The 10,731-nt window shown below is 41.6% G+C and overlaps 1 protein-coding gene across 3 annotated transcripts in view; it reads left to right on the top strand.

Moving 5' to 3' along the window:
• The first annotated feature begins 3,035 nt into the window (after window positions 1-3,035).
• The window catches only part of Tcp11l1 (t-complex 11 like 1), a 43,935-nt gene continuing 36,239 nt past the window's right edge, over window positions 3,036-10,731 (top strand). Inside the window, exons 1-2 of one of the 3 annotated variants that reach the window (XM_027936751.2) lie at window positions 3,036-3,363; window positions 6,350-6,536. In XM_027936751.2, the coding sequence (XP_027792552.1) occupies window positions 6,374-6,536 (163 nt within the window). In that variant the 5' untranslated portion in view covers window positions 3,036-3,363; window positions 6,350-6,373. Of the gene's footprint in view, window positions 3,364-3,988; window positions 4,049-6,349; window positions 6,537-10,731 lie in introns of those variants that run through there. The other 2 variants (XM_071616312.1, XM_027936753.2) reach the window with 2 other exon arrangements.

The raw sequence follows: 10,731 nt of genomic DNA, 5'->3' as shown, positions 1-10,731 counted from the left end.
CTTTGTTGGTTCTCCCTCCATCCTTCTTTTCCTTGTCTATCTCTGCTGTCAAATAAACCTGGTCATTTGTCCTTGAGTTTCTCACAGTCTGGATTTTGCCTAGCCTGTCCTTTATCATGTTCCTTTGTGTCCCATATTTCTTATTAATTGGTCACTAGAGCTAAAGTTTTTAACAACTTTTTAAACAAGTTCATGGTTATTCTGGAGCAACTGTCACAATGTATTTGATAAAGAAGCAATACAGCACAATTTGAAAAAAATTGCAATACAAATTGAAATTGTTCATCCTTATTTTAACCTTTTAGCTTATTATGAGCTGGGATTTTATATTTTAACTCAGACTTTTAATGAGAGGAAAACAAACAATGCATAGTATTCTGCTAGTAAAGTAATGATCTTTCATTTTCTGGTGTAACTGATGCTGGCTAGTCTCCAAAAGGAAGGCTGAGGACTAATATTAATATCCACAATGTATAATCTATGATACCAATTTTAATAAAGCAGGGAAAGTCAGGTTTTTTTGTATAGGAAGAAGGTGGGGTAGCAGCTTTCTTTACAATTAGGTGAAAGAGAAAAAGAGTTCATGACTTAAATGTGAGCAAGTTTTCATAACAAGCTGAAACTGGTGAGACCAACATTGTTGGCAGAACAGCTGTACTATCTGACTTTCAATCTTTATTTTGCACATAATTAGCATGATTATTTGGCAACCAAACTAACACCTTCAGGGGAAGGCAGAACTAACTGGTTAATGATATTCATGCTTCTAAAAGAAGCAACATTTTGACAGAATAATTTCATGGAAAATATGATTGAAATGTTTCCATCAAAACTTCATTAGGATAGAATAAAATTCTAAAAAAACTGGATGTTTACAAGCATTATTAAAGTTTTAAGGCACAGTCTAATGCTACCCTGCATGCCTTGGGCAACCCTCCTGGGTTACTGGGACCATCAGTTATTGTCAGCTGTATGCCCTCATTTATTCATGATGCCTTCCTAGAAACCCATGCCCACGTGTCCACGTGATGCCTAGGTGATTGTGAGCCTGGCCATCACCTTAGCAGAGCAGACCAGTGCTGAGCGTCTCATCCAAGGGCAGCCTCCCTACAAGCTAATGAGACTGCAAACATCAGCTTGGTCAGTTGTTCCATACAGGTAAACCTAAATTGTGGGGGAGACAGAAGCAGAGATGTGATGAAAAATTTTGTGTGTTCCAGGATGGTGACAGAGTAGCAACTCACCTCTACAGCGGCTGCCACCTTTCTCCTCCCAATTCCTAGATAGCCTCGCAGTGAACTCCTTTTGCCTTTCAGTAGTTCTTTCCAGTCCTTGCAGCCAGAGAGCCAACTGGAACATGTATCAATGTACTTAAAGGAAATGGTTCAGAATACATCAAAAGATTATAGGTAAATCATTCAAAATGAAATCAGAGTGGTTGCCATATAGTCAATGTTGCTCCAAGTGAAACTTGCTTATACTAATCCTTCAAGGGAGGTAGGGGACACTTGATGGGTGGAGGTGATTGTAGCTTGGCCACACACAAGAGTTATCCAGGAAACTTGAATACTTCTTGCCTGGCATCACTCCCTGGGAGTTTTCAGGTGATAGTTTTGGAAGCCTCTTTGCCCCCATAGGCTAAAATATAGTCAGGGTTGAAGAACAACAATGTTTTCTTCGTGACTCTTAACACTTCCAGAATATTTTAAGATTTGATTTTTTTTCCTCTCCTAAAGTGAACCTTCATCTGAGAACTGTTCTGTTATTTTTTTAAGGGGAAAATAATGTGCTGATTGGTAAGTGGTTTGAGGCCACTGTATTGCACTTAGCCATCAATACTTAATTTTGTTCTAGTTACAACACATTTGAATACAGAAGATTTATTTTAAGGCATTTATCATTTATGTCCAATTTTAAAGCTTTTTTTTTTTTTAAAAAAAAGCAGTCACATGCTACAGTGGCATGTTGGTGCATGCCGGTAATCTCTGATTCCGGAGGTTGAGGCATGAAGATGGCAAATTCAAGGCCAGCCTCAATAATTTATGGAGGCTCTTGACAACTTATTATTTTTTAGTTGTAGTTGGACACAACGCATTTATTTTATTTACTTTTATGTGATGCTGAGGATGGAACCCAGGACCTCGCACATGCTAGGCAAGTGCTCTACCGCTAAGCCACAACCCCAGCCCAACTCATGACAATTTAATAAGATTTTGCCTTAAAAAAAAAAAAAAAGTCTGGGGATGTAGTGGTAAAGTGCCCCTGGGTTCAATCCCTGTTACCAAATAACTGTCACATGCCTTTTTATATTTTAAGATTAAGCACCATAACTATTTATGTTCCTGCAGGTTAATATTTTACTGCTGCAGGCAGAGCTATCTCGGAGCAGCGACTCTTAGCAAGGCAGCTCCACGGTAGTCACAGGCCCACTACTTGGAACCGAGGGAGACGAAGCTCTGAAACGGGCTCGAGTCAACACGATACATCAGGGAAACCACCTTTTCTGGACAAGACCTGAAACGCCCTCAGCGCTCCCCGTGCTTCTGAACGATCTGCCCGGAGCTGAGCCCTCAGGAGGCGGTTTGCCCGCTGCCTTCCGTCTCTCCAGAAGTCTTGTTTTTTCCTACGGACAACGTGCAGCAGCCCCTGAAGTACCGACTCAAAAATCCAACCGGGTCGGAGCCTCGGAGACTGCTGTTAGGTAGTGGGCGTGGTTTTTTAAGTAGCCAAAATGAGGGAAGGGGAATAAACTTAATTTAGTTACAAAGATGTAATATTTAAGTTTCAAAATCCGGGCGGAGGTTTTAAATGCTATTGGCTCTAAGGATTTTTTTCCATCCATTAACTGACTTCATGCCACCTCCTCAATCTCCTCTCCAGGCGCCCCCTCGCCTGGCACCCGGCCGCGCCTCCGCCTTTCCGTATGGAAACATGGCGCCTCCCTTCGTGGAGCGGGAGCCTCCCGGCCATGAGCACCGCCCACTGGAACCCCTTGGCCGGCAACCGGCCCGCCTTCCTGTGCGGAAATATGGCGCCTACCGGCGCCGAGCCTCTTCGGCCAGCAGGAGACCTAAAATCACTCGACTCTCCGTACAAAAACATGGCGCCGCCCTGCGTCGAGCAAGCGTCTCTCAGATAAAAGCAACCTCCCCCTTCCACACGCTGAGGTGCGGCTGCTCTGGCCGCTGCCCACCCGAGCCGGACAGGAAGGACCGCTTGCGGCGCGGAGAGGGATGCGGCCTCGAAGAGGTAGAGGCTGAACCGCCCCTGCCCGCCGCGCATCGCTCCCGCCTCCTCCGCGGCGCCCGCCTCGCCTGATTCGCGGCGGGAGCGGCAGGAGGGAGAACGCCGACTCCGCGGCAGGTGAGGGGCGCGGGCGCGGAGGCTGGCGGGGCCCTTACAGGAGGCGCGAGGTCGAAAGCACAGCATTTCTTCGCCTTCTCTCGTCGGGTCGGGGCCCGGTGATGGGTTGAGGCGAGGAGGAGGCAAGGGCCGCGGGCCGGTTGAGGCCCACCCTCGAGGCCGCCCGCCGGCGCGTCCCGCTCCGCTCCGCTCCGCTCCGGTCGCTGGCTCCAGGCCCGCCACTCCCTCGCCGACCCAAACAGCTGTTTACAACGGAATCCGGACGCGGGGAGAGAGTGGCGCTGAGCGCCGGAGGGAGCGACCCCCGGTGCCCGTGGACAGCCCCTCTTTTACCGTTTCTGCCGGGGCGAGGGGCTCTGGAGTCCGGCCGAGGCCCGCGTGCAGCTCCGACAGATGCTGTTCTTCGCGGCCGCTGCGTGGATCCTTCCACCCCCGGTTTCCTTTTTAGGCACAGTGGAGGCTGAGGATCGTTGAATGAATGAGCGCACTCAGAGCGCCGGAGTGGCTCCTGGCGGCACCCTGTAGCCCTTTAATTGTGGTTAGCGTTTGTGAAAAGCTCGTGTGCCCATCTGCTGGGCACAGTCCCCGTCTAATCGTCCCCCCAATCCTAGGAGGTATGTAGCTCCGCTTTCCAGGGAGGAAACCCGAGCCACACCGCTAGTAAAGAGCCAGGATCGGACCCCAGGTACGTCTGAGACCCACACCCAGCCCGCCCAGATAGACTGACTCACAGCGATGACACAGGGATTCGTTTCTATCCACACCTAGGGGTTATCAGTTTGGGGGATATAAGTATGCAACAAATGTGGAATCGGGGGTTCTGCCTCTAAGTTCAAAATCTAGGTGAAGAGATTTTTCGTTTGTTAATAAAAACGATCACTTTTACCATATGGCCCCAACCCATCTTTCGTCTTTACCACCTGCCACATTTTTTTTTTCTTTTTCTTTTCCTTTTTTTTTTTTTTTTTTGGTATGGGGATTGAACTCAGGGGAAGTCAACTACTGAGCCATATCAGTATTGTATTTAGAGACAGGGTCTCACTGAGTTGCTTAGTGCCTCACTTTTTGCTGAGGCTGGCTTTGAACTCGCGATCCTCCTGCCTCAGCCTCCCGAGCCGCTGGCCCCTGCTACTTTTCTTGTTTTCATGTGCGTTGGCTTCTGCTCTCCGAGTCAAATGCCCCTCTTTTACCTCTTCTGTCTCCAGACATTTTATAACCGAAAGAAATTCTACTTTAAAATTTTTTTTTTGTAGTTATAGATGGACAGAATGCCTTCATTTTATTTATTTTTATGTGGTGCTGAGGATCGAACCCAGTGCCTCCTTCTGAGCTACAGCCCCAGCCCCGTGAAATTCTACTTTCAAACATTAGTTCAAATGTCCTCTCTTCTGAGAAGGAACTAGTTTCTCCCTTTGTTTTCATAACAGCAATTTTCATGATGCCACTAAGGCTTGAGTTTCATGATCATCCTCTGTAAGCAGTTCTGTCTCCTTCTCTAATCTGTGAGTTTTCATCCCTTTATTCCTATTTAAATAAGCATATTTTGAATCGAATTTAAGGTAGCAATGACTGTCTGATGTCTAGCAACCAGCCCTGTGGGAATTTCTGGGAACTGTGCAAACACTGTCCTGAGAAGAGCTAGGACCTGATGCATCTTAAAAGGTGGGTGGGGTTAGTTTACCGAGCATCAAAGGCCTAGGAATCTTGTTTTCGCTTTTCACTGCACAGGATGAATTACTTCATCTTTTCTGGGCTCCTTCTCATCATGTGAAGAGGATAAAATTAGAAATGTTTTGTCCTGTCTCATACAATATGGTGGTAATATCATCCTTTGGATCTTGGAGCATTTCCATACCCTAATAGGATTTAGCACAGTGAGGAAATGGATATTGGAAAGTAAAGTTGGATTGCAAACGGGAAAATACATTTTTTAAAACATGCATATTAATATTATGGTCCTGAAATTTTCAATTCCAGTAACTTCATTCTGTTTAATGGAGGTCTGTGAAGTTTCAGATAATTATATCAAGCGATTGTTCTCTCTAATGTGCAGAAGAGAGTCTGCCAAACCTCCCTAAAGCAGTTCACATTTCTTTTGATGTTGATTACCTTCCAGGTGTATAATACAGTCTAATTAGTGTTTCTGACAATGTTTTGTGATCTTCAAGTGCTAATGTACAAATGTTAATTATTTTCAGAATTGTAAATGCAGAAAACATTTTGTCTTCTCCCTTAATTAGAAACACCCTAGGAATAGAGGAAAGGGGCTGGGGACTTAGATGCAATTAGAGGAGGCCTTTATTAACTGGCTCAAACCAACGTGTCAGGTGATATTCTTATTCTAATCAGCAACTAATAAAATGAAAACCCACCCAACCACATACTTTCATGATTGTTTGCAACTTCCTTCTTTACTCATGATCTTTTTCTGCTGACTGGCAATGCATGAATAAAAATATTTGCTCCATACCTTTCCCTTAAACACTTCATAAGAGTCAATTGTACCTTTGAAGTCCCCAGGTATTTTTATCCACATGATGGGATTAGGGAACCAACTCCTCATTCCAGCATATTCACTCTCAAACCTGATTATAAGCATTGTTTCCAAGTAGTTTTTCTTTCAGCTTACAGGATGAAGTAAAGAATTTAAGACTGAATTATTCCCTTTGATTAAAACAGAAGCAGACGATTTCTAATGTTGTCTTCTATTAGTTTAAGGTACTGCATTTTTGTGATGTTAGAAGTGGGACAAGAACATTTCAACCTATTACTCTGTGAGGTCCATAAATTTGATAAATTTTATCGACCTCACAGAGTAATTGAATCTGTTTAATTATTGAAGTAGAATATTGTAGTTGGATAAGATCTTAGCAGGTCTGTTTATTTTACAGACCAGAAAACAAACCAAAAAAATTAAGTGTGCCCAGAGTCACACTGGTAGTAACAGAGCTAGAATAATTTTGACTCTTTTTTTTTTCTTTCCTAGGAAAGTGAATAAACTTAATTGAGAATGTCTGAAAACCTTGACAAGTCTCATATAAATGAAGCAGAAAAATCAAAATCAAATGAATCTGAGAAAAGCCTGGGAGGTGCTGTGGAATGTTCTGATGAAGCTTTACAGAAAAAAATAAAGTCGGATGCTTCTAATCCCCAAAGAGTACAAAGACCTCACTGTAAGCAAATTTGACTTTGACTAGAAGAAGCAATACTATCATTGTTTTCAAATGGTATTTTTATTAGGCTTTCTTGTGTATGTGGTCCTGAGCAAAAGTTCTAGTAATATGATAACATTAACTCCCACTTAAGAGTAGCCGTATTTTCCCAGCTGGCAGTCTAGTTGCTTATGGGTTTTCAGTTGCATGAGAAATTAAAAATTTTAGAATAATTTCCCAAATGTTTCTGTCTTTGTCTAGCCCCAGGGCATTCTGATTTCTCTGAAGTCTCTGAGAAACAGAAGGGTGGAGTGTAAATTACAACTTTCATTAAAAAAGTGTTTGAAAAGTCTGAGGCTGATTCCAATCAGGACTGTACTTGTACAGGTTTTTTTAAAAAATGTGAGTTCACCACACCCTAAATTCACTGCCTGGGGGTTTAGTTCCCATGAGGTTAAGGGGACTCAGTCTGCTGAGTCAGTGTGAAGTCATTTCAGGTCCCTGGCAGGGAGCAAGCTTCATACATGAAGGGTGGCAATGGCTGTGTGTATTGCCAACAGCTGCCCCAACTCATGTCTTTTATTAAGAATATATAAGCTTTAGAAGTGAGTCCAAAAATGAAAGTTTTAAGAGGGAGTGGTCATAATCTAAGAATGTCAGTGTTGATGTTATCTCTTTAAATTATAAATGATCAGTAATTCTGCATATTTGGAAGAAGTGCAAACATTTTGAGGTTTCAAGATGAGTTTCTTCTAAAATGATCAAAGCCCTTCCCAGGAATTTATTAGTCAATATTATATTCTTATAGCAAACATTATGGACCATGTTTTAAAATTATTTTAATTACTTAATTTATTTTTAATATTAGGTATTGAACCCAGGAACGTTCTGCTACCAAACTATATCCCCAGACTTTATTTATTTATTTATTGAACCCAGGGGTGCTTTAACCACTGAGCTACATCCCCAACCCTTTTAATTTTTTGAGAGACATGTATTTTTTTAAAAATAACATTTATTTATTTTTATGTGTTATGTGGTGCCGAGGATTGAACCCAGTGCCTCACACAGGCTAGACAAGCACTCTACCATTGAGCCACAACCCCAGCCGGAGAGACAGTGTTTTACTTAGTTGCCAAGGCAGTCTTTAAATTTGTAATCTTTCTGTCTCAACCTTCTTTTATATATATATATATATATATTTTTTTTTTTTTTTTGGTACCAGGGATTGAACCTAGGGCACTTAACCATTAAGCTACATCCCCAGCCCTTTTTTTTTGGCGGCGGGGGGGGGGGGGGGGGGGTTGGACAGGGTCTCACTAAGCTGCTGAGGCTGGCCTCAAATTTGTGATCCTCCTGCCTCAGCCTCCAGGCCTCTGGAAATGCAAATGTGTACCACTGTGCCTGGCCTACCTCAGCCTTATGAGTCTCTGGGACTGATTGTCACACAGATTTTGATAAACTACTAGGCCAAATTGTATATAGGGAAACATGTTACCAATAGCATAATTTATGGTACATGTGATAGGCCTTGTCTCAACATGTATAATTAGAAAAATTTTGTTTTCCTATTTTTTAAGTGAGGGAAATGCACCTATCTCTTAGGGTGGTTGTAAAGATTAAATGAATTCATATAAAGTAGTTAAAACAGTGATTGGCACATAATAAATGCCCAGTGACCATTAGTGGTGGTTCTTACTACTGCTGTAAATATTATATCATCTATTGCATTTCATGATGCCAGGATTGATTGTTGTAATGTGGAGGTACTATATTTGGATCTGAAATGTCCTCCATGTGTTAAAGGCTTGGTCCCCAATCTGGCACTATTGGGAGATGGTAGAAGGTTTGGCCTAATGGAAGAAACGTCATTGTGTGGATGAATTGGGTATTGGGAAGCCTCTTCTTCCTTGCTCTTGTTTCCTGATTACTTCCTGACCATAAAGTGAACACCTTTGTTCCACATGTTCCCCTCCATGGTGTACTGCCTCATCAAAGACTCAAAGGCATGATCATGATCATGAACTGGAACTTCTAAAACTGAGAGCCAAAATAAACCTTTTTTCTTAATTTAATTTATCTAGGTATTTATTACAGTAAGGGAAAACTGACTAATAAAAAATGATGGTTTTATTACCTATAGTTTCTGATAAAGGAGAACTTTCGGTTTGTATCTTCAGTCATTCTTTGATTGATGGCCTTGCCTTTTGTATTCTGTCAGTCTCATGGCCTCATTCTAAATCAATGTCAATCCCAAAATAGGCCATGTTATTTGAAATTGTGTGTAGTTATGTTCCTAAGGCAAGAGTACTTATCCTAGGACCTGTGTTCAAGTTTTAGAGGATCCAGGAACAACCAGCAATGTACATTAATATTTATGCACATATGCAATTCTAGGAAGAAGGTCATGGAAACTTTCATTAAATTTTCATAGAGCTGGGTGTGGTGGCATATGCCTGTAATCCCAGCTATTTGGAAGGCTGAGGCAGAAGGGTCACAAGTTCGAGGTCAGCCCTAGCACCTTAGCGGGAACCTAAGCAACTTAGTGAGACTCTGTCTCAAAATAAAAAACAAAAAGACTAGGGATGTAGCTCAGTGGTAAAGTTCCCCTGGGTTCAGTCCCCAGTACCAAAAAAAGAAAATAAAAAAGTTCTTATAAAAGTCTGCTGTGGTTGCATATGGTTTGTCCTACAGGGTTCATATTCTGATGGCTTTGTCTCCATGTAAGGATCTTGAGGTAGAGGAACCTTTGTAAGTCATGGGGACTAGTGGAAGGTGGTTAGGTCATTGGGGATGCTGCCCTTGAAAAAGATTAGTGTAGTTCTTATGGAATCCTGGTTAGTTCCTGAGAAGGGGATTGTTATAAGAGAGCAAGCCTCGCCCCTGAATCCTGTGCTGACTTCCTGTCTCATCATGTAGTCCCTTCTGTACACACTCCTGCCATTGTGATGTCATCCATCATGAGGCCCTTACCAGAGCAGAACAGATGCCATGCTTTTGGACACAGACACTATGAGCTAAATAAACCTCTTTTCTTTATATAGTATCTACCTTACATATAGCAGTGGGAAACGGACTAATACAAAGGTACATACTAAAATGAGGTTCTAAGGCAGTGTTCTCAGATGTTCCTTTTGGCTTCTTGATTTTCCTCCTTGTAGTAATAGATAGGTATAGAGGAATGAACCCAAAAGGCAAGACTGAGAGCCATGATTTGTGGACCAGATGAGGAGGCATCATTATCCACATAAAGTATAATATTGAATAATTCAAATATTTTCCCCAAGCTGCTGGATTTATAGTATCACTAAAAATCACATTTGGAATTTTGCAAATTAAAATAATTCACAAAAAGAAAGTATCTATTTTCACAAATTATAGTATAAAAATATTTTAAGTGTAGAATTGCTATGGTAACTGGTAGAGAATACTTGAAAAAGGAAAAATGGCTGGCTTGTAAGAATAGATCAGCACTAATCTGAGATGATGATTTGAGTTCAAAAGATAGATCTGTTCTTTACACATAAAGAGCCTTAGAGTAAGCCAAGTGTGGTGGTACATGCCTGTAATCCCAGCAGTTTGGGAGACTGAGGCAGGAGGATTGCAGGTTCAAAGTCAGCTTTAGCAATTTAGCAAGATCCTTAGCAACTTAGTGAGACTCTCTCTCAAAATAAAAATAAATTAATTAAAAGGACTGAGGATATAACTCATTGGTAAAGTGCCCCTGGGTTTAATACCTGGTATTATGTATTTTAAAAAAGGCACAGTGATACAAATAATTCAAAGAAGTTACAATTAAAAGAGCCTTAGAGTAAGGAGCAGTCAAGTCTCACAATTAAAAAAAAAAAAAAAAAATATATATATATATATATATATGTATATATATATATATATATTTTAATTGTAGTTGGACACAATATCTTTATTTTTATGTGGTGCTGAGAATCAAACCCAGTGCTTCATGCATGTTATGGGAGCACTCTACCACTGAGCCTCAGCCCCAGCCCTAACAATGTTTCCTCTAAGACCCTCCACTTCTATATAATTTACTTCTCTCCTCTACCTTCTGCTCTAGAATTTAATTACCTAGTGGCCAGTAAATGATGCTATATTTATTCAGATTACAAACATCAATTATTATTCCAGTTAATAGTTCCCATTTAGTAGTGCTTGCTGTACTCATGGGTTCCATATCTATGTATTTCATAACCAAGTA

This window comes from Marmota flaviventris, chromosome 9, assembly GCF_047511675.1.
Source record: "Marmota flaviventris isolate mMarFla1 chromosome 9, mMarFla1.hap1, whole genome shotgun sequence".
NCBI lineage: Eukaryota > Metazoa > Chordata > Mammalia > Rodentia > Sciuridae > Marmota > Marmota flaviventris.
Note: the sequence above shows the minus strand (reverse complement) of the source record. Positions and strands in the feature narration are given on the sequence as shown.